Source organism: Pan troglodytes, chromosome 8, assembly GCF_028858775.2.
Source record: "Pan troglodytes isolate AG18354 chromosome 8, NHGRI_mPanTro3-v2.0_pri, whole genome shotgun sequence".
Taxonomy (NCBI): domain Eukaryota; kingdom Metazoa; phylum Chordata; class Mammalia; order Primates; family Hominidae; genus Pan; species Pan troglodytes.
In genome coordinates this window covers 32,511,461-32,537,203 of record NC_072406.2, presented here as the reverse complement: position 1 = coordinate 32,537,203, position 25,743 = coordinate 32,511,461, and the positions used below count along the sequence as shown (strand labels likewise).

The 25,743-nt window shown below is 36.0% G+C and overlaps 1 protein-coding gene across 1 annotated transcript in view; it reads right to left on the bottom strand.

Moving 5' to 3' along the window:
* Positions 1-25,743, bottom strand: part of MALRD1 (MAM and LDL receptor class A domain containing 1) — a 631,174-nt gene that overhangs the window by 182,262 nt on the left and 423,169 nt on the right. Inside the window, 1 exon segment of the mRNA XM_063780496.1 lies at positions 23,737-23,894. Within this exon segment, the coding sequence (XP_063636566.1) occupies positions 23,737-23,894 (158 nt within the window).

Below are 25,743 nucleotides of genomic sequence, written 5' to 3'. Positions count from 1 at the left end.
TTAAAGAAGCCTGGCCACATGAGCTCAACATCACTGATCATTAAAGAAATTCAAATCAAAAACACAATGAGATATCATCTCATGCCAGTCAGAATGGCGATTATTAAAATGTCGAGAAACAACAGATTCTGGAGAGGCTGTGGAGAAATAGGAATGCTTTTACACTGTTGGTAGGAATGTAAACTAGTTCAACCATTGTGTAAGACAGTATGGCGATTCCTCAAAGATCCAGAACCAGAAATACCATTTGACCCAGCAATCCCATTAGTGGGTATATACCCAAAGGAATATAAATCATTCTATTACAAAGATACATGCATGCATATGTACATTGCACTATTCACAGTAGCAAAGAAATGGAATCAACCCAAATGCCCGTCAATGATAGACTGGATAAAGAAAATGTGGTACAAAAAATGTGGTGCATATACACCATAGAATGCTATGCAGCCATAAAAAGGAACAAGATCATGTCCTTTGCAGGGACATAAATGGAGCTGGAAGCCATTATCCTCAGCATGCTAACACAGGAACAGAAAACCAAACACTGCATGTTCTCACTTATAAGTGGGAGCTGAACAATGAGAACACATGGACACAAAGAATGGGACAACACACACTGGGGCCTGTGGGGAGTGGGGTTGGGGAGGGAGAGCATTAGAAAAAATGGCTAATGCATGCTGGGCTTGATACTTAGGTTATAGGTTGATAGGTGCAGCAAACTACCATGGTACACATTTACCTATGTAACAAAGCTGCACATCCTGCGCATGTACCCTGGAACTTAAAATAAAAATTTAAATTAATATAAAAAGAAAGAGCAAGCTTGGCACCTCCTCCTCCCTCCACCTCTTGCTCCTGCTCTCAGCATGTGACATTGCCTGCTACCCGTTCGCCTTCTACAATGATTGGAAACTTCCTGAGTCCTCACCAGAAGCAGATGCTGGAACCCAGCTTCCTGTAGAACCTACAGAACTGTGAGCCAAAACAAACCTCCTTACTTTATAAACTACTCAACTTCAGGTATTTCTTCTTAGCAACACAAGTGGACTAATACAACTTTGTTCCATAATCCTTAAAGATACTACCCAACCTACTTATTACATCTTCTGCTTACTGCCTGTTTCTTTCACTGTAATATAAATGCTGTAAAAGCAGGGGATTTTGTATGTTTTGCTTATTTATGTACCCTAAATGCCTAGAGCACTGCCAGGCACATAATAGGAGCTCAACAAATATTTGCTAAGAATGAAAGAATGGGAAAGTTAAGGATTTAAGAACTTTAGAGTTAGAAAGGACCTTGGAGATCTTCTAGTCTCAAACTTCCTAGGAGATGAGAGAGAATAAGGGACGTGCCTATGTTACTCACCATCAGTAACGGAAGTAGAGTAGAATCTCACGTGTATCACTGGGTAATTGCTGCCACATCACAACATCATGTATGCTACCTCCATCTAGTTTAGAATATTTTCATCATCTATTTATTACAGGGAGAATAATTTAAATACATATGCTCAGAGCTGAGATATATTACTGATAAATCAGGTAATAAAATTTATTTGATCAATGGAATTTTGAAGTAGATTTGATTTTATTCATCAGTTTCTGAATAACAAAAAGCCCCAGGTTTCAATTTAAATAGGGGATTTAACACTAGAAATCAGAGAATTTAGTTATGAAAAGTATAAAATTTTTTAAAACACAGTACAAGCTGTTGAAATGATAAATGGATTTTTTTAAATGATGTAACAAAATATTTTTATATTCTGACATATTGGTTATTAGCCAGAAAAACAGCACAACCAAATGTCTTGACTTAAAATGTATTGATAACATGAGATATATGAAGAATTCAATATATACATATATCCATATATATATACAGAAAACTATTTTTTAATATTTTCCTACTGATATGAAATTTTAAATTGGAAATTTTGTGAGTGTTTTCCTTGTCCAACCATAGAGCCCAGTTGTTTATTTTTTTAGTTATTTAACAGTTTCTTGAGGGCTGCACCTTTAAATTCCCAGATTGTCAATAACCACATACATTATATGGAATAAGGTGAACACGAGTGCATGTATAAATAAAATAGTCCTCTTAGGACTTTTAAACATTCATTTCTAGTAGGAGAGTATCTAGAAATCATCATCTACAAGTCATAATTAGGATGTATGGCTACTATAGTTTTTTCCGTTTATGTATTATATAAATAAACACTTGCATATTAAAATTTGTCTTCTTCCAGGGACAAGTACAATATAATGTAACCACACTTAGATCAAACTGTTATATTTATCAGAAAATAATGTTGTGGACTATAGCTTGAACATGTGGACTGGAAGCATCATGGAGAAGGAGGGCAGGAGAGCAGAACTTGATGTTTATTGTGTATAAGTTATTACAGTGTAACTACTAATGCTTTGCAAAAGCAAACACTGAAAAAAAGAAAAACAAAATAATTTTCTTTTGAAATTAAAAAATATTTCTACGATAATCAATTCATCAACTTATATAAAAGACAAATCCATCTACTTACAAAAACCAGGATTATTCAGGTACTGTTGTGAGAGGTAGTAGTGTTCTTAGTATGTTTACAAATAAGGATACAGACACACACACACACACAAAAATTCAAAACATCAACAAATCCAGGCGCTGGCACTCTGAAAAAAATTAATAAAGTAGGTAGACTGCTAGCTAGACTAATAAAGAAGAAAAGAGAGAAGATTCAAATAAACACAACCAGAAATGATAAGGGTAATATTACCACTGACTCCACAGAAATACAAACAACCATCAGAGAATATTATAAATACCTCTATGCACATGAACTAGGAAATCTAGAAGAAACTGATAAATTTCTGGACATATACACCCTGAAATTGAATCCCTGAACAGGCCAATAACGAGTTCTGAAATTGAAGCAGTAATAAATAGCCTACCAACCAAAAAATCCTAGGACCAGATTAATTCACAGCTGAATTCTACCAGATGTACAAAGAATAGCTGGTACCATTCCTAGAGAAACTATACAAAAAAATTGAAAAGGAGGGACTCCTCTCTAACTCATTCTATGAGGCCAGCATCATCCTGATAGCAAAACCTGGCAGAGATACAAGGAAAAAAAGAAAATTTCAGGCCAATATCTTTGATGAACATGAATGCAGAAATCCTCAAAAAAAATACTGGCAAACTAATCTAGCAGCACATCAAAAAGTGTATTTACCACAATCAAGTAGCCTTCATCCCTAGGATGCAAGGTTCGTTCAACATACAGAAATCAATAAATGTGATTCATCGCATAAACAAAACTAAATACAAAAACCACATGATTATCTCAATAGATGCAAAAAGGCTTTCATTGAAATTCAGCACCTGTTCAGGTTAAAAACTCTCAATAAACTAGATATTGAAGGAATATACCTCAAAATAAGAGCCATACAAGACAAACCCACAGCCAATATTATACTCAATGGGCAAAAGCTAGAAGCATTCCAATTTCAAGACAAGAATGCACTCTCTCACCACTCCTATTCAACACAGTACTCAAAGTCCAGGCCAGGGCAATTGGGAAAGATAAAGAAATAAAGGGCTTCCAAAAAGGAAGACAGAAAGTTAAATTACCCCTCTTTACAGGCGACATGATCCTATATCTAGAAAACCCCACTGTCTCAGTGCAAAAGCTTCTTAAGCTGATAAGCAACTTCAGTAAAGTCTAAAGATACAAAATCAGCATACAAAAATCAGTAGCGTTCCTATATACCAGCAACAGCCAAGCCAAGAGCTGAGCCAGGAATAAAATCCCATTCACAATAGCAACAAATGAATAAAATATCTAGGAATACAGTGAACCGGGGAGGTGAAAGATCTCTACAATGAAAATTACAAGACAGTGCCGAAAAATATGGGAGATGACAAAAATATCAGAGACGATGGGAGGAAATATTTGCATACTGTGCATCTTATAAAGGTCTAATATCCAGCATCTGTAAAGAACTTAAGTTTATAGGAACAAAAACAACCTTATTAAAAATGTGCAAAGGATATGAACAGACACTTTTCAAAAGAAGACCTACATGCAGCCAACAATCATATGAAAAAAAAGCTCAATCAGTGATCTTTACAGAAATGCAAATCAAAACCACAATGAGATATCATCTCACACCAGTCAGAATGGCTATTATTAAAAAGGCAAAAAATAACAGACGCTGGCAAGGTTGTGGAGAAAAAGGAACACTTATATTGTGGAAGACAGTGTGGTGATTCCTCAAAAACCTAGAAACAGAACTAGCATTTTACCCAGCAATCCCATTATGGGGTATATACCGCCCAAAATATAAATCATTCTATTATAAAGACATACACATAGGTATGTATGTTCATTGCAGCACTATTAATGGTAGCAAAGACATGGAATCAACCTAAACCCCTATTAGTGATAAGGGATAAGGAAAATATGGTACATACACACCATGGAATACTATGCAGCCATTAAAAAGAATGAGATCACATCCCGTGCAGGGACATGGATGGAGCTAGAAGCCATTATCCTCAGGAAACTAATGCTGGAACAGAAAACCAAATACCGCATGTTCTCACACTTAAGTGGGAGCTAAATGACGAGAACATGTGGACACATAGAGGGGAACCCACACACACTGGGGCCTATTGGAGGGTGGAGGTTGGAAGGAGGTAGAGGGTCAGGAAAAATAATTAATTGGTACTAGTTATTTGGCTTAATATAGGTGATGAAATAATAAAGAAAAAACCAAGACACATGTTTATCTATGTAACAAAACTGCACATGTACCCCTGAACTTACAATTAAAAAGTTTAAAAACATAATTACTTTGTTACACTAAAACTTCACCACAATTTCTGGGTTTGGATGTCACTGAATTATAAATAATCTAGGACATGTTGTAAAGAATGTATCATAGGCAAGTAGGGGAGCGGGTAATTATAAAAAACAAATCTTAGAACAATCAGAATTAGGATGAAATAACAATCTACAATTCAGCTGGGTCATTAAGGACTGAGGAAATAGATCACTGTTGTCTTTTTTCCACCTTTCTTACTTAAGATGAAGACCAAGAATCCCCCAGTTTTCTTTCTAACACCTCAAAGCAAATTAAATGGGTTTATATATATGAAATACTTTTTCAAACTATAAAGGAGTGTCCAAAATTGGTTGGTGATTATTTGTGATATAGAGAGGCATTTCTCTCTATTATATTCCAGAAGCATAAAACTTTCCCCCAATGTTTAACTTATTAGCCAGAAGGCTGAGCAATGTAATAGTTGGGAATTAGGAACCAGATTCCAATCCTGTCTCTGCCCAGATTAATTGAATGTTTTAGGCCAAGTTACTTAATGTCTTTAAATTTCAGTTTCCACTGCTATTAAATGAAACACATTAATAAGCAGAGCTCAAAGATATTGCAGGTTCAGTTCCAGACTACTGCAATAAACCAAATATTGCAATAACATGAGTCATAAAAATCTTTCGGTTTCCCAGAGCATATAAAAGTCATGTTTACACTATACTGTAGTCGGTTAAGTGTGCAACAGCATTATGCCTACAAAAAGCAATGTATATACCTTAACTTGAAAATATATTATTGCTAAAATATGCTAATGACCATCTCAGCCTTCAAGTCATAATCTTGCTGGTGAAGGGTCTTACTTTATTGGGCTGCTCACTGATTAGGGTGGTGATTGCTGAAGGGTGGAGTGGTTGTGGCAATTTCTTAAAACAAGACAATAAGTTTGCTGCACGATCGACTTTCTTGCTCAAAAGATTTCTCTGTAGCAAATGATGCTATTTGATAGCGTTTTACCCACAGTAGAACTTCTTTCAAAACTGAAGTCAATCCTCTCCAACCTGCTGCTGCTTTATCAAGCACTCTGTCAGCACTTTCTGCTTCACTTTGCACTTTTATGTTAAGCAGGTGGCTTCTTTCCTTAAACCTCATGAACTAACCATCCTCTACTAGCTTCCAACTTTTCTTCCACAGCTTCCTCACCTCTCTCAGCCAAACTGAAGAGAGTTGGGTCTTGCTCTGGATTAGGCTTTGGCTTAAGGGAATGTCAAAGCTGGTTTGGTCTTCTATCCAGACCACTTAAACCTTCTCCATATTAGCACTAAGGCTGTTTTGCTTCATTATCATGTGTGTGTTCACTGGAGTAGCACTTTTAACTTCCTTCACGAACTTTTCCCTTGCATCCCCAACTTGACTAGCTGTTTGGAGCAAGACGTCTAGCTTTCAGCCTATCTCACCTTTCGACATGCTTTCCTCACTAAGCTTAATCATTTCTAGCTTTTGATTTAAAGTAGAAGTGCTGTTCTTCCTTTCGCTTGAACACTTAAAGACCATTGGCCTTTAAGGGTTGGCCTAATTTGGATGTGGTCTTGTCTCAGGAAATAGGAAGGCCCGAAGAGAGGGAGAGACACAAGGGATCCACAGGTCAATCTAGCAGTCAGAACACACACAGTATTTATCAATTATATTCACCATTTTATATTACACTTCATAACACCCCAGAAAAAAATACAATAGTAGCATCGAAGATCACTGATCACAGATCACCATAAGAAATATAATGAGGCCGGGCACGGTGACAATTTTAATAAGTCATAGAGTTGTTAGGGAGGATGATTCAGGCCAGTCACATCTTGCCAAAGATCTACTTTTACTTGGGTGATGGGTAAGTTAGAAGTGTGCAATTAATTTTCATTCGTAATAGATAACTAATTTAACAGGCAAAAAATATTATGTCCACTTTAGAAAAAAAGGCACAGCAATGAAAACTTATAAACACTGGGAATAAGGAAGAAAAAAGAAAATCTAACCAACCCATCAAAAGACTCAAGTAGGCCAGGCATGGTGGTTCACGCCTGTAATCCCAGAACTTTGGGAGGCAGAGGGGGGCAAATCACCTGAGGTCAGGAGTTCGAGATCAGTCTGACCAACATGGTGAAACCCCATCTTTAGTAAAAATACAAAATTAGCCAGGGGTGGTGGCGCATGCTTGTAATCCCAGCTACTTGGCAGGCTGAGGCAGGAGAATTGCCTGAACTGGGAGGTGGAGGTTGCAGTGATCTGAGATTGTGCCATTGCACTCCAGCCTGGCCAACAAGAGGGAAACTTTGTCTCAAAAAAAAAAAAAAAAAAAGTATAGTGATAACAGAAAAGCTTGAAATGTTGGGAGAATTATCAAAATGTGACACAGAAACACAAAGCGAGCACAAGTTTTTGGGAAAATAGCAGCCATACATAGACTTGCTGAATGCAATGTTGTTACAAACCTTCAATTTGTAAAAAATATATATATATATAATATATATATATTATATATATATTATATATATATATGTATCTGTGAAGTTCAGTAAAATGGAGTACAATAAAATGAAGTGTGCTGTAGCTCCCTGATAGATTTGTTATTAGGTTTAAATTTAAGTGAAGTATGTCAATTCATTACCAACACCGAGCACATTTTATTACTATTGCTATTACACATCATATATATCTTATGGTGGAAAAAAGGAGCTAATATAGAAGGATAAGTCATGTCATGTTAACGAGAGTGGTAACTGGGGAATTTCATTATGAGAAGCTGGCATTCTTTTGTGGGATTAAAAAAATAATAATTTCAGATGTAGTTTTAGGTTTTTCAGATTTTTTTTTTAAAGCATTGCTAAGGTCCTTGCAAATAAGAAGGATGAGACGCAGACAGCTTTAGAAATTTCAGAGTTTCTAATCCCTAGTGACTGGGTGTTGGACATAGGTTTCCTGTGTTCCAGTTGGGCAGTCGTTCTTCCACCTCACTTGGTTTGTAATAAACATCACTGAATGTCTCACAGGAGGAAGAACTGAAAAAACGTATAGCTACTATGCATGTGGAAATTGAAATGGCTGATTTGTATTTAGCTCTTCAACGTTAACCCCACATTATTTGAAAGAGACCAAGTAATTAGAAATAGGAGTAATCAGAAATAAAGCACCAAGAAAATGTCTCTTCATAGCAAAATGACCCATGTAGCATTTAATGTTAGTTAGCCCGACACTTAGAGGCTTTTCTCTCAATGAACAATATCACTGCACAGCCCACCTTCAGAATGCCTTCAAAACACCTTCCCTCAAATTGAAAGAAAATTTATACTGCAAGACAGCAAACAGGAAAAAAAATGAATTTCTAAGCTGAATTACTGTTCTTTTAGTAGGTTCTTCAAAAGTTGTAAATATTTAGAAAACTCATTTCTGGTTCTGATGGCTAACTGAAAACACACACTTACCTATACTCTCCAAAAATGTTCCACTGGAAAGACAGGAAAAACACTGACATAAATCAACAGAAGCAATGGAAAATCAGGATCACAGGTACTAGCTTACAGAAATAGTTAGGACTTTTTGGAGGTTTTAAATCAAATGGAAACTGTTTGATGAAAATACATAAACAGAACTGAGGCATTTGCAAACACCTACAGGTGAAAGAAAAGATCAGTACCAATGACAAAAATGTGAACTGTTCTAGCCAAATTCTGGAATAACTCAAAGGGACAAAGACCAAAGAGAAGAAGCTGTGCATATGTCACCATCTGGTAATTAATCCAAGGACTCCAGAAGAGCCAGGTTGATTCCTTGGGTTAGGAGTTGCTGATTCCAGCATTTGTACCCAGAACAGACAAGATGAGTAAATATTGCTGAAATGGAGCTCTGACACAGGAGTTTCCAAGAGTTTGGACTGAGACCAGAGAAATGATGCAATGTCCCTTACGACTGCCATAAAAATACATGTACCTCCTTCAACACATAAACAAGCTAACAATACATCGTCAACATAAACACACTAGAAAACAGCTAGTACTTTACATCAAAGAAATATGAAACCAGAGATGCTGAATCAGAATGCATATTCACTGTTAGGGGAAGGGAATTTCTTACTTGGTCTGAGAAGATAAAGCACACATAGTAATATTATCAACCTAGACTCATCCATCTATAGAAATAGAACACTAAGTAACCAGACAGTTGTGAAAAACTGTAAAATAGAGACACTACATTAAACAGAATACTGAACACCATGGGAAAGACAGTTAACAGAACCAATGGGAAAATAAAGAAAGAAATATAATTAACTCTCTTGAGAGATTTGGGTGTCAGTCATATCTAACAGGCAAATATGAAAGGGGGAAGCATTCACAGTTCTTGGAAATTAACAGTATGATTGTAAAAATAAAAGCCTCAGAGATAGACTGAATAGCAAAACTGACACAGATTAAATACCAAAAAGCGAATAGGAAAACTGAAAGAAGTGATCCTCTAAGACCACAGTGCCAGAGGACTAAAAGCTGAAAACGTCGTGAATTTACATGAGGGGTTGGTGGGGAAAGGTCCAGAAGTTTGCAGATCTGTCTAATAATTTTCCTTGAAGGAGATAACCAAGCAAATTACAGCTGAAAATCTCCCTAAGGTGACGAATGATGAGGGCTCATTAAATTTCCAGGAAAATTTATGGATTCCAGGGAATAAAAAGAACATTTTATTCACATACAGGGAAAAGTAGGTCGTGTAAAAGTCCTGAAGGAGAAATAATCAGACAGACATCAGTCTTCTAAAAGGTAGGCAGGTACTGGATATTAGCATGCAATGCAGCCACATCTTCAATTACGTAAGGAAAAATAATTTTCAACCTAGAAATCTATACCCAACCAATCTTTCCAATATAGACACGATTGCTTTTTTCAATCAGGAACTCAAAAGGTTAGCATTTTGCACTTATCTGAAATGCATATGAGCAAAACATACTGTTACAGGATGAATATATTCCCCTAAAGTTCATATGTTGCAGCCCTAAACCACAGAACCTCAGAATGTGACTGTATTTTGAAACAGGGCCTCATTAAGTTATAATGAGGCTGTTAGGGTAGGCTCTAATCCAATGTGAATGATGCCCTTATAAAATGAAAAAATTTAGACATAAGAAGAAACATGAGGGATAGATATGCCTGCATAGAGGGAAGACCTTGTGAGGACAGTGGAAAGGTGACCAGTGACCAGTCAAGGAAGAAGCCTCAGAAGAACCCACACCTGCTGACACCTTGATCTTGGACCTCCAGCCTCCATGATTATAAGGAAATACATTTCTATTGTTGAAGCCACCCAGTCATGGTATCTTGTTATGGCAACTCTAGCAAGCTAATATGCATATCAAACAAAAAGAATCCAATATAGTAGACTGCATAGGCATTAATAAAGAGTGGTGAGCAAAGATAACTTGCCCACTGCTTGATATTATCATCAAGTAAAATGCATAGTTTTACTTGATGATAACATACTGTGAATTGAAAAACTGAAGAGAGGTCATGGTCATTTTTATGAATATGATTGCCAAGAAGGTAGAGAAATGATTTGCACTTTAGTTCCAGACAATTCTAATATGTCATAGAGCTGTTAGAGAGGATGATTCAGGCCAATCAAATCTGACCAAAGATCTACTTTTAGTGGGTGGTGGGTAGGTTATTAATTTTTATTCATAATAAATACTTTAATAGACAATAAAAATTCGTCCACCTTAGAAAAAAAAAAGGCACAGCAATTAAAACTTATAAACACTGGGAATAAGCGAGAACAACAGAAATCTAGCCAACCCATCTAAAGACTCAAGTAGGCCTGGTGTGGTGACTCACGTCTGCAATCCCAACACTTTGGGAGGCCTAGGTGGGCGAATCACTTGAGGTCAGGAGTTCGAGACCAGCCTGGCCAACACGGTGAAATCCATTCTCTACTAAAAATACAAAAATTAGTCAGGTATGGTGGCAGGCACCTGTAGTCCCAGCTAATTGGGAGGCTGAGGCAGGAGAATCGCCTGAGCCCAGGAGGCAGAGGTTGCAGTATGCCAAGATCACACCATCGCATTTCGGCCTGGGTGACAAGAGCCAGACTCCATCTAAAAAAAAAAAAAAAAAAAAAAAAACACCCAAAACAAAGCAAAAAAGACTCAAGTAGAGGGGAAAAATAAAAAATACCAGTAGAAAACACACAACCAAAAGATCTATATGACAATGAAACTGTAACCACAACACATATAAAAAGACTGGATTTATTTAAAAAACTAGAAGCTCAGATTGTGTGAAAAAAACACAATTCAGCCATATAGTGTTTATAATAGGCATAACTAAAGCCAAGTAGCATGGAATAATAAAGATAAGATACATATTGATTTAACAAGAAGAAGGTGAGGGGAAATTAACGTCAAGTAGAGAGTTTATTTGGGCCAGGCTTGAGGATGGAAACCCAGGAGCATAGACTCCAGTTGCCCTGAATATACACTTCATTTAGCAGCAGTTACAAGTTGATTTGTAAAGGCAAAAACAGGGATAGGGAGTAAGTTGATACAAAGTTGTTTGCCAAGAATTCTCCATTGGTTTGCAGAAATAACGTGGATTAGTGATTGGCTATGCATTGTTAAGCTACAGAGTTTGGGTTACAGTGTCTGGTGTGGCATTATTAGGTTAATTTATAGATGGTTGGGGCAATCACAAGCAGTTTGAAGAGATAACTACATAACTCAAAAAGGGGAGTAAGCCTAGTATGGTGGCTCAGACCTGTAATCTCAGCACTTTGGGATTCTGAGGCAGGAGGACAGCATGAGTCCAGCAGTTGGAGACCAGCCTAGGAAACACAGTGAGACCCCATTTATCTCTCAAAAAAAAAAAAAAAAAGAAATCAGCTGGGCATGATTTTTACATCTGTAGTCCCAGTTACTTGAGAGGCTGAGGCCAGAGAATTGCTTGAGCCTGGGAAGCCAAGGCTGCAGTGAGCTGTGATTGCACCACTGTACTCCAGCCTGACTGACAGTACAAGACCCTGTCTCAAAAAAAGATAAATAAAACAAAAACGAAAAATCAGCTGGGCATGATTTTTACATCTGTAGTCCCAGCTACTTGAGAGGCTGAGGCCAGAGAATTGCTTGAGCCTGGGAAGACAAGGCTGCAGTGAGCTGTGAAAAATCCAGGGGAGTAGGGTGTGATTGCTGTCTCAGTTTAATGTCTCCCTGGATGTAATAATTAATAGTACTCTTGCAGTGCTCAGATAAAAGTTCCTTTATTTTCTTATATGAATCCAACAAAAAATGAAGACAGTAGAACATCCATATTATTAACAAATAATACAGGATTTCCATGGAAAGTACAAAGAGGGCTATTTACTGTTGATAAAAGTTGTAGTTCCCCAAACAGACATAACTGTCTTGAATCTTTAGGCATTCAACAACATAACTTCAACACATAAAAATCTAAGACAGGTAAAACAAAAAGACAAATAGACACTTTTATAATTGTACTGGAGGCTTTTAAAATACCTTTTTCCTACATGGACAAATTAAGCCAAAAACAGTAAGGATAGAGAAGATTAAGGTTTCTCTCTGTATTTCTAACATCTATTTATCTACCTATCTTTGTATCCAACTGAGAAGCTATCATTCTTTCACACATTTCAAGAAAATTTACATCTATATATATAAATTTAACATGTGATAGTGGAGGCATGTCCAATCCACAGGAGAGGACAAAGAATTATATCAATGATATTGGAACTACTATACTGCAATTTGGAAAAAAACCATCAGGAGATTCTAACCTCTCACCACCCATAAACAAAAATGAATTATAACTAGATTAAGTAGTTAAAACTAGAAATCAGAATTATATAATTATTAAAGTTATAAATTATATAATTATTAAAACAAATGAAAATATTTTGTTATTTTATGACAGAAAATGGCTTTCTAAATGAGGCATTAAACCCAGACTCTGTAAGGAAAATAAAGATGGGTGGCTTTCATGAAATAAAAATGTAAAAGAAAAGTTACTTGAGCTTCAAGTATATTAAATGGTTTTTATAAAGAAATAATATTCAGCTTCAGACCGAGACTTCCAAGTGAAGCTGATTTAGGTTCTTTCTCAAGGTGACTTTGCACCTAGTCTGTTTGTAGTCAGGTGTAAGAAAGACCTTCTTTTGCAAATTCCCATGCCTCTGTCTTAAAACTGTGACTTGATTTTAATTTTTAGTTGCATAACTCTTCAAGTTGAGTTTACTTTTATTTTTCTACTTTTATTATATTGTGAAAAGAAAGTCTATTTTGAAGGTCATATTAGATTAGCTCTTTCTCTTGAGTGTCGACCTTTGCATTTTGTGTGGTGCCTTCCCACCCTGCCTAATTTATATTTTAATAGCAAACTTAATACCAGTGTTTTTTGCCATCCTATGGTTTATATTTTCTATTATTCACAATGGAAGATACATAGCACATTTTAGCAAGGTTTACTCTGGCGCAGCTGTCAAAGTGTCTCTTTGCTATCAAGACCTATTCACCCATCTTTGCTAAAGTGTTAATATGAGCCAGTGATTCTTATTATGTGATAGATTATGTTTGTATGCTTGACACACTCCTAAGTGTACCTTGTCGCAGGATCCTAAGTGTCTCTGGCACACCAGACCAAACCTTGCCTTTTTCTGTTATTCAGTAAAACATATTAGATTAAAATATAAGACATTGATACCATAGAAGGAGAAACTTGAATCTATTCTTACAAAGAGAAAAAAAAATACTTTGCTTCATTTTAACTACTGCTATAACACATTACTCGTGTGATATTGTACAAATGATTTCAATGTGCCAGGATGAGTGACACATTAAGAGCTATTGCCCTAGAATATTACTTTTCATGTTTCTGCTGAAAATAGTAAGACATGCTCAGATTTAAGGTATAATCTAGGTTTTATAAATTTGTTAAATATGCTTAAAAACTTCTACACACATCTCCCTACCTTTTATGCATGGGGATAATTGCATATGTCTCTTAAACACTATCTAATATTTTTCTCCAAAGCTACCATTGATAAGCAGTTTAACACCACTTGTAAAAACAATGGCCATGAAGTTCAGCATAAACAGAAATGAAAGAGAACCGGTTAGTCTAGAAAATTAGTTAAAATATACTTTGAAAATGAATAAATTTAGAGACAGAATACTGATAGTGCCACTCAATAACTTTCATAAGACTGCATTTTTACAATGTCAATAATAAAAGAAATACAATAAAAGGCCTGATGTTTCTATCGCCTTAAGCATATGTTATACAAACTAGTACCCACTTAATTAGTTTCATTTTTTTACCCCGAATATATTTTTATTTTTAAAGACACAAGGTCTTGCCATGTTGCCCAGGCTGGTCTCAAATTCCTGGCATCAAGCAATCCTCCTGCTTTGGCCTCCCAAAGTGCTGGGATTACAGCCGTGAGCCACTGTGCCTGGACTTCCATTTTTAATTTCTGAAAATATATATATTTTTGTAAATTTAAGTGGATATTCAACTTTGCATATTTTTTGCTATTGAAACGTCAAGGTTTTTTTTCCACTTCTCTTTTCACTCAACATATGCCTGGAGAAATTTCTGCAACACAAGTGATAACTATGAGATGGGCTGGGTCCTCGTCTATATAGTAACATCTCATGAGAATAACCAGAGCCTTTTTAGCAGCTCATTAACAAGGGTTATCATTTTCTAAATGATTACTTCACTGCAATAAATGATAACCTAGTACCTGATTAAGTGAATATAAGTATCAGCGCATTTCCTCTATTATTAGAAACTCTTTATGCACCATATTTCATTGGTTCATTATTCATATTGCTGTGTTATCTTATTATGGGTTGTGAGAATCATTGTTGAATGATGTATCAAAAGCCTTACTATCTCAAAATACCTTCCACTGTGGGTGCCACGTTTCTTTGCACCACACCCCAGAGGGCCCACAGTCATTCTGCATTTAAGAGACTGAGTTGGGGTAAGACTCTTTTTCTTCCCTGCCAAACTTCCTATTCTGACGATTATATGTCTGCTATCATCACAGGGAATAGAATTTCCTCTTGCACTAGCCTAAAGAAGGGGTTCCAGAAACATCTGCCTATTCTAACAGGACAACTGTAGATCTAATGACAAATTCTAGGTGATTACAAAATCGACCAGAAGGGCCCTCAGTGAGTTTGACAAAGAAGATACAGTCTTGGTGGCCCTTGTCCTTGAGCAGCTCATTCAAAAGTTAATCATCTTAAGCAGCAGAACACACTGGGCATGTGGCATGGGAGGCCGAGGTGGGCAGATCACTTGAGCTCAGGAGTTCAAGACCAGCCTGGGCAACATGGCAAAACCCCATCACTGCGCATGCACGCGCGCGCACACACACACACACACACACACACACACAAATTAGCTGGGTGTGGTGGCGCATGCTGGTAGTCCCAGCTACTAGGGAGGCTGACGTGGGAGGATAACTTGAGCACAGGAGGTTGAGACTGCAGTGAGTGGAGACTGCACCACTGCACTCCAGCCTGGGTGACAGAGTGAGACCCTGTCTCAAAAATACAAAAAAATAAAAAAACAAAGCAGCAGAACAAAAGGATTGCATGGCATGTCTTACAGGCAACTATTGGTAAGACAAATACTTATAGCATCCCCCATATCGGCTCACACACACTAAGCATTTGGGGACACATCTAACTATTTAAGTAACCATGATGCCATTTTGTAAAATTTAAAATTCAAACCAAATATATACTGAAAAATATAATATGCAGAACACAAAATATGCAAAATACCTTTTAAAGAATTAGATTTTATCAACTACTGGTAGAAAATATAAGACAATTTTGAGTAATGAAAATGCAAACCCTCAATACGTCATAAATAGCCCTCTAGTTCTGAAAGGCAGAAAAGCATAGTAGTTATAAGCATAGAGTAGAGATAGGCCATGTGGAAAAACCTGCCCAGCTCTATGACCTTGGACAAATTCCTGAAGCTTTGTCTATCTCATTTGCCTTACCCGTTAAAATGTAGATAACGTCAGTACTTGCCTCATTTGGAGGGTGTGAGAATCAGACTAATTAATTTATGATAAAGGACTCTGAATGGTGTATGGCATATCGTAACCATCTGATCTTATTAAGTCTGACTCTGATATTATTCTCCATTTTTTTCTCTGCTTTTACTATCTTCCTAAATATTACATTGAAACAAAACAAAACAAAACTCAACAGCACCAGCTCATAACAATAATGGTTTTCTGAACTGGAGCATATACATGCTAAATGTCTTATCCTATGGGTTTTACTGAAACTCATTTAGGCCTAAGAATGCCTCAAATCTAAGATAGAGACCATTTCAACACCATAGGCTACTTGTTCTGAAATACGAACAATCGGTTTCCGGAATCCCATATATATATAAACTTATCTGTGATCACGGAAGTTTTAGAAAGTAGCTTTTTCTTTTTTCATGAGCAATTAGAAATTTATATAAATTACAAAAATATTACGAAAAGTATAAATTGTGAGTTACCTATTCATTTTCCTTTTATTTCTTTAAGTTTGGAGTAATAAAATATATTAGTTATTTTTAGAGAAATCATCTTGTTCAGTGCCAAGTTAACTGCTATTTGTAGACCAAATCAATTGAGATAGCATTAAATATCAAAACAAGACAGAAGCTAGGAAGCTGAATAGCTGTAATTAAATAATATAATGGGAAATTAATTTGGTTTCATTTAGGGCTCTTTTGGCAGTATGGATCAAAAAGTGACCACCATCATTTTAAAGACTGCATTAATTTGACATGTAAGTAGGTAACTGAAAGACAGAAAGAAACTGATCTTTGTAAGTTCTTCTGGTTTGGCATTACTAGAAAATAAAGCAATTATTAGGTAAGTACAAATTAGCATTGTTCTCTAATTCCCTCAGCCTTTAATTGAAGGATATTGATGCCCATGTGAACATTTTATTATTCTGATTATCAGTCATTTATGATGAAAAGATATTGAAGTCTTCCTAATTTCTATAAAATATTTTCTTTATGCAGCCCTCTACTTTGAAGGCTGAGATAAATCAGCATAGTTTGGCTTTTTATCCTAAAACATAATAGGAAAATCATAATTGAATTTCACTTTGATCTCACGACTGTACTAGTTGTTGACTGCTTTCACTTTATATGATACACTTCATTAATATGCTAATAAAATTTAGATATGCTTTATTTAGAAAATTATCTTAAATGTCAGTGAAGATCTAAGTCCTGTGCATTATTTACAGACATTGGTTTTCAGTTTATCTTTATATTCCATTTTAAATCAAGCCACATCTTTGTTGCCCCGGACTTCTGAAATCATCCTCACTTTTCTCCCTGTGCAATGGACTGAATATTACTCCCCAAGATTCACATGTTGAAATCCTAACCCCGAAGGTGATGGTATTAGAAGGTAGGGCCTATAGGAGGGACAAGATCATGAAGGGGGAGACCTCATGAATGGGATTAGTGCCCTTATAAAGAGACTGAAGTCAAGTAAGAGAAATGACAGAAAACAAACAACACAGGTAGCTATGAAACTTTCCATTTGTGATATAGTTCTTTGGAAAAATAAAATAAGTTTCCCATGATAAGTAATTACTCATCTTCTGCTGAGTTATTTTATATCAAATGATAAGGAAGGCCCTCTGAGAAAGATGATGTTTGAATACAAGAAGCCAGCCTTGTGAATATCTGGAGAAAGAGGAGGGAGAAGAAAAAGGAGAGAGAGAAGAGCGCTCTCCTGCCTTTTCCATCATGTGAAGTCACAAAAAAGGTCTGGTAAGACACCAAACTTGCCAGCCCCTTGATCTTGGACTTCGCAGCCTCCAGAACTATAAGAAATAAATTTATGTTGTTTATAAGTCATGCAGTCAATGGTATTTGGTAATAGCAACCTGAAAGAACTAAGATATCAAGTTTCATTTTCACTTTGGCGTCCTCCTACCCACCAGATTCCAGCCCTTTTCCATATAGCAGCCAAACAGCCCTTTTACATATTTTTAATTACTCTTCATGTTAATACACTCCGATAGCTTCCCATGGTTTTTAGAATAAAACTGAGTCTCCTTATCATGTACAAGGTCATAAATGACCTGATCTCTTCCTCCATCTTCAATCTTATTTATCCTTTTGTCTATGTTGTTCCAGCTATGCCAGCCCTCGAAATTTCTACATGGGAGCTTTTTCATTAATTTGCAACCTCTGCTTAGAGCAGTTTTTCTCCAGATAGTCGCGAGGCTGACTCCTTCTTGCTCTTCAACTCTAAATCCAAATACCATCTTTCTGAGAGGGGCTTTCTTACCATTAATATAAAATGCCTCTCTCAGCAGGTGATGAGTAATTATCACAGGAAACTTTCTTATTTGCTCCAGTGCTGTATGACAAATGGAAGGTCTCATAGTTATCTGTTTTGTTTGTTTACCTGTTTTCTGTTATCACTACTAGAACCTTATTCAGAAATAAGTTAATGTAATGTAATTAATGTTGAGGACAAATTGAAGCTGACTGTCACTCAATTTTTTTTTATTATTTTGTAAGGTCATAGCACCAAAAGATTTCTGTTTTCTTTACAGTGCACACTTATATCAGACAAATTCAAGTTTAGAGTAGCTAAACTAACATATTTCAAATAAAGGAAGTTTAATATAGAGAGATAGGGGACTGATTACAAAGGCTACGAAAGAGATGAGAAATCAGCAAGGAAATTATGATGCAACCTACCATATGTAGAATGTTTCCATCCCTAAAACGAGAGGGACGAAGGAAGAATGTCACCAAAGTCAAGCTGCTGGAAGAATGAAACAAACCTGCACGTTGTGCACATGTACCCTAAAACTTAAAGTATAATTAAAAAAAAAAAAAAAGAAAGAAAAAAAAATTTTCGGGCATGTTCTATGGGAGCTGGAACTAAGGAAGCATGGCCTAATTGCGGGAAGCTGAGTCACAGATAAGGTACAGTTAGAGACTCAATCCAAAATAGGAAGATAGAGGAGGAAGGCTTGTCTTCTCTTCCTGTCCTCAGGTCTTTTGTGGGTACCTTCCATTGACCAAACCTACCTAGCAAGGCAGAAAGTAAAGCAGCTAGGGAAGTGTAGTTCTCTGGAATACAGAGCAGATCCTGGAAGGGCAGGGAATGCCTAACCTTTAGTGAGATTTCAGAAAATTTACGCTGACAAGGAGACATACTCCCACAGTCTACAATTTGGAATCTCTTTTGAGAATGCATTCCTATTTTTATTGCCTCATAAACCCTTGCCTCTGAAAATTCATCTTAGGTATTTTCTTTGCCACATCCCCTCTGAAGGGTTTCTATAATCAACTTAAGAAATAGTTTCAGACAATTGTAATCTACCATGTACTCTGGAGCCACATTTGCTATTATTAACTCAAGAGGTCATGTGTTTATGGCACATTCTGGGGCAGTGTCTCTCAACCCTTCCAAATATGAGGACCCTTTAGAAATACGTAATTTTTATTAGAAAGCTAATACAAGTTTCATGTACAAAAATTATAAAATACATAAGACTGCAAAATATTAAAATAAACTTTTTCATCTCAAAAAGTACACATAATTATTTTAACCATTGTAGTGTATATTTCTCCATTTCTTTCTTTTCCCTGTCATATATATATATATACGTATATACATATATGTATATGTGTGTATATATATGTATATATGTATATACATATACACATATATACATATATTTATGAGGGAAATATCTATAGCCATATACACATTTTCACACAAAATCTGATTTTTTTAAAAAATTGCATACTAGTACACATATTCCTTAACAATCTGCTTAGGTCATTAAAGAATCATAAACATTTCTTTTTATCACTAATTATTCATTCACAGAATTAATTGTTCTACAGTGTTTCCGTATGACCGAATGTACTATATTTGAGTAATTCCTACTATTTGATGCTCACATGGTTTCCAATATTTACTAGGGTAAACATTGAGATAAAAAAAAAACTTTGGTCGGGCGCAGTGGCTCACGCCTGTAATCCCAGCACTTTGGGAGGCCGAGGTGGGCGAATCACTAGGTCAGGAGATTAAGACCAGCCTGGCCAACATGGTGAAACGCCATCTCTACTAAAAATACAAAAGTTAGCTGGGTGTGGTGGCACCTGCCTGTAATCCTAGCTACTCCGGAAGCTGAGGCAGGAGAATCGCTTGAACCAGGGAGGCGGAGGTTGCAGCGAGCCGAGATCGCGCCACTGCACTCCAGTCTGGCAACAGAGCGAGACTCCATCTCAAAAAACAAAAACAACAACAACAACAAAAACTTTATAAATAAAATAGCATATATATCTATCTATCTTTATTTCATTACAATAAATTTCTAGATGTAAAATGTTTTAGTAAATAATATAAAAATTATAAATTTTTTAATTGTCAAAATATTCTTCATAATTGCAAACTGATAGTCCAGCTAGCAATGAATATCTGTTTCTTTACATCCACACCAACAGCAGATATGATCATTTATTTTATTCTTTTAAGATTTGTTTTATGGTGTCAACATTATTAGAGAAGGGGGAAAAAGGACTTGTTTTTTACTTAGAAAAAGAAGTTTTTTTCCCACCACAAGTTCAGATTATATTAATTGGACTTTTGGCATCAATTATTTGTAAAAAATAGAGCCACAAACATGGGTCCACATCTCCTTTATAAGGAGTGGTCCTGCAGTACTGTAATACCGAAATTAGAGATTGTAAGAAAGCACAAACTTGCAGGTGAAAGAAAAGCATGCTAATGGAAAGCCTCAATCCGAAGAACACGGAGAATGGGTTTCCACTTCACTGGTTCCTCCACATGTAAAATTACTGCATGCTTAGGAAGGTTTTCATCTGTGAATAACTCACGATTTTCCACAGCAATAGTTGAGAAAATAAGATTTGCCCCAGCTGCTATGATCCATCAGTGATATAAGGCCACATTATGAAAACAGTTTTTGCTGAGTTTCTGTAATGGCGAGGGCTTTTTCAGTAGCAAGTAACAAAAGGAGAATTCTACTGGTGCAGAAAAACTGGGATTGAGGGTTTAAACAGAGCAGGTACCTTTCTGTTTCTTCCCCTTTCTTTAGCTCTGTGTCCCCATGTGTTAGCTTCTTTGTCAAACAATCTCTCTCCCTTTGTGGGGAAAGATGGCTACCAACAGCCCCAAGCCTAGTCTATGTTCCTACAACTTGTAATCCAAAAGAAAAAGAAATACCTCTCTTCCTCTGCATTAAATGCTTAGAGGACCCTATGACTGGCCCTACTGAGGTCACCCACGGACGTGGTAAAAGCAAGTCACTGTGGCAGTCAACTCCGCTGATATAGTTTGGATATTTGACCCCGTCCAAATCTCATGTTGAATTGTAATCCCCAATGCTGGAGGTTGGGACTGGTGGGAGCTGTTGGGTCATGGGGGCAGATCTGTCATGGCTGGATGCTGTCTTCATAATAATGAGTGAGTTCTCATGATATCTGGTCATTTAAAAGTGTTAGCACCTCCCTCTTTTGCCTCTGCTTTCACCCTGTGACAGCTCCCACTTTGCATTCCGCCATACTTGAATGCTTCTTGAACCCTCATCAGAAGCTGAGCAGATGCCCAGTGCCATGCTTCCTGTACAGCCTATAGAACTATGAGCCAATTAAACCCATTTCCTTTATAAATTACCAGTCTCAGGTATTTCTTTACAGCAACACAAGAATGATCTAATACACCCACCAAGACTGTTGCTACAGAAAAATCAATATCATGCTGATTGTCAATTTCCTGCCACCATTCTTTCTAGTAGACCTCTCTGAAAACTTCCCAGAGTAGAAAAGCATCGTTATACTTAACTGCTGCCCTCTGGTTAGAAAATCCAGTAAGCACCAAAGTCAGGTATCAGAAATCAAGACGTGAGGTCACTATTTCTATTTCAAAGGCTATTTACAGAAACATGGCTAAACACAGAGGGCCACTTAACTGGGTAACTAAGGAACTGAAGGCCCAGCTGGTGAGTAGCTAAAGAACACAGGGGTGGTCTTTTTGAATTGAGGAAGCAACAATTTCTTAGAAAGTGACCGAAATCTGCCTACATTATATGGAAAGGTCTGGTGGCCTTTCCACTGATGCTTGCTTTGATGAGGAACTGTAGACTAGTGTCCTCTTCAATTGCAGGAATCTGTGTTTAATAATGTCAGTAGAAATAAGGTGTTGTGGAGTTTCTTGAAGCTCAGTGGTTATAAATTACACTAGATAAAATTTAGCATAAGCAATAGGCTAATCTATTGAATATTCATCGATTAGATGTAAAAACTATGAGAAATAATTTAAAATTTTTACATGCTTTGCATTTATTCGTGTGCTCTCAAACTGTTAAAAATGAACCTCTTTCTCTGTTGTTTTACTGGCTTCCTTTGAAAAAACAGACATTCTCATAGAGTCAGGATAAATTCTCAACTTTCTTTGCATGTTTAGATTTTTACTTAAGAGTTTCAATTTCTGTCGCTGTCTAGAATTGATAAGGCCTTTTTTCGTTCTCTCATTTTCCCATGTTTCTCTTCTGACTTCTTTGGTTGACCACAGAGAATATGAGAAACAAAACTGTGTAATAGATATCATATTTTTGAGAAGGGGGGCATGGTGGCTCAGGCCTGTAATCCCAGCCCCCTGGGAGGCTGAGGTGGGTGGATCATGAGGTCAGGAATTTGAGACCAGCCTGGCCAACATGATGAAACCCCATCTCTACTAAAAGTACAAAAAATTAGCTGGGCGTCGTGATGCATGCCTGTGATCCCAGCTACTCAGGAGGCTGAGGCAGGAGAATCACTTGAACCTGGGAGGCGGAGGTTCCAGTGAACTGAGATCGCACCACTGCACTTCAGTCGGGGCGACAGAGCAAGACTCTGTCTCTCCCTGCCCCCCACCAAAAAAAAAGATATCAGATTTTTGAAATCATAATTTTGACTGTGAAATGTTGAAAAAGTTACTAAGCCTCTTTGAGTCTCAGTTTCTTTGTTGTAAAATTGGGAAAAAATATACTTACCTCATCAGGTGAAGGTGAGAATTAAAATTGATACCATAGAGTGTTTATAATACATGTAAATATAAGGCAGAACTTAATAAGAGCTGCTATTATTTACAGAGGACCATATTTGATATAAAGACAAAAATCCCAATTGTATTTATTCAAAAAACAGGATTGGATAATTGTAAGTTAATAACACTAGGTGTGGTGTGCTGATACGTAACCATTTAATTAGAAACCAAGATCTTAAAATTGGTTCATGATGATTGAAAAACTCATTGATACAATGAAAAGTATAAGTGCAGCAACTTATTTCATTAAAGGTATCTGCATTTGGTACAGATTATTGCTTTAAACTAGTTAAAAATAGAGCGCGCATGTTGATTTTACTGTGAGCTGATATATACTTAAAGTCTCAAATTTGCTTTTCCTTAACTGAATTTTGGGTAGAAAATTATCTTCCTCACCATTATGCATCACATCACATTTCTTTACTGTCCCTAGCTAAGCTGCTAATAGAAGATACATGTGGAATCTGCCCAAACTCTTTTATCTCCAGATAATCTTTTAAATACCATACAACATAATTGAGTTCAGGTGGCAGCCGTCAGTGAGATAAATCTTGAATGAGATTAAGATGAATGACAGCACAGCTTGCCAAAGTCCCATTGCCCCAGAAAGAAATGAGAAATTAATGGCATCAGCACTGGCGGTGTGACCAACAAAAATACAAATAAGACAAGGGAAGACAATGTTTAAACATGTCATGCATATTTCAGTGATCATAAATCTCTGGCTTCCTTTTGTACCTTTAATATTCCCATACTCCTGGGATCAATCATGTAGAACCAGAACCGAACAGTACACATTCCAAGGCTTGCTGGGAAGGATTTGGAAGTAGTAATTCTGGCAACAGATCCTTCCTTGGAGCCAGATGAGTTGACGTACAGGAAGTGCTGACCACTACCTTGAAATAGATTAACAAAATTTTTTTCAGTGCTATGATAATATCGCATGAGTCGGAATGTGTTTAAACTATTAACAGATATCTTTTTATCCTTATACATACACACAATCAAACAGAACTCATTTTCATTTTGGGAGTCATATATCAATAACATTTAATTCTTCTGAGCCTAAAAAGTGTCACTATGATCATGTGATTCACAAAATTCCCTTGAGCCAGTGACTAATAAAGTAATCAAATATTGGTTTTGAATATGAAGGTGTATTCCTATTCTCCTAATTTGCTTAAACCTGTCAGATTCCAGCAATAAAATACTTTGTATGCTGTGCATACAGCAAATACAGAGTAGGTACTGGGGACTGATTGGTATTGTATCTTATTTTCAGTTGCTCTGATTCCCACACTGGCCAGGGTAGTAGTGAATGGCTATAACTGCAAAGTGAAATGTGATTCTAAGAGTCATTACAATAGCTTTTTCTGGGTAATACACTATTTCTTTTCTTCTCAAATGCATTAGTATGTGAAAGATTTCTGCATTTAAACACAATTGGATTTTTTTCTGTTGCCATTGTCAGAAATTCATCATAGCTATCATTCTCCTTTGTGGGTAGGTAAATATGAAATATATATATATATGTGTGTGTATTTTTTCCTTAAGTTAAATATTTATTTGTAGTCCCATTCAAGACTACTAATATATTTATATTTATTTATATTAATATTATATAATTATTTATTATATATATTATATATTATATATTTATTATTATATATATTATATATTATATATTTATTATTATATAATTATATAAATATTTATATAAATATTATATATTTATATAAATTTCAACATTTCAACAATGTCCTTCAAAATATAGATGACGATAAAAATGAATACACAATTTTTTAGAGCAATTTTAGGTTTAAAGGAAGTTGAGAGGACAGTAGAGAGTTTCCTGTGTCCTCATACCTCTCCCACAGACCATTTGTGTATTATTAACCTTTTTTGCATTAGTGTGTTATATTAGTTACAATTAATGAGCCAATATTGACACATTCTTATTAATTAAATATTGTTTTGGCTATTCTGAGTCTTTTGCTTTTCCATGCAATCTTTAGAATCGGTTTGTTAATATCTACAAAATAACTTGGGATTGGAATTGCATTGAATTTATACATCATGTTGGGAAGAACTGATGTCTACAAAATATTGTCTTCCTATGCATGTACATAGAACATATTCTATGTTTTGTCTTCTGGGAGTAATGATCTAATTATTACTACATAATGTTATGTAATGTTTCTTTTTATTCCTGTAATCTTCCTTTCTCCAAAGTCATCTTTATCTAAATTTCTACATTCTTTTGATTAATGTTAGCATGGTATATGTTTCTCCATGCCTTTATTTTTAATCTGTGTGTTTATATTAAATGTAGGTTTCTTACTGACGATATATAGTTGGGTCTTGTGTTTGCATCTATTTTGACAAATAGGTGAATTTAGATGATTAGCACTTAAAGTAATTATTCATATAGTTGGACTAATATTTATAACATTTACCATATTTGTCTTCATTTTGTATTCAATATTCTTATATCCTTAATCTTTGTTTTTTCCCCCCCTCCTGTTTTTTTCTGTCTTCTCTGGTTTTTTAATTGAACTTTTCACAATTCTGTTTTTATCCTCTCTTAACATATCAATTTTATATCTTCTGTTTTTACATTCTTTTTCTAGGGACTGACTTTGAATTTGCAATATACATTATAACTACCAAACCAAATCCTCTGTCAAATATCATCATACCATTTTATAAGCAACTTATGTAACAACATAACTAACCCATTTCATG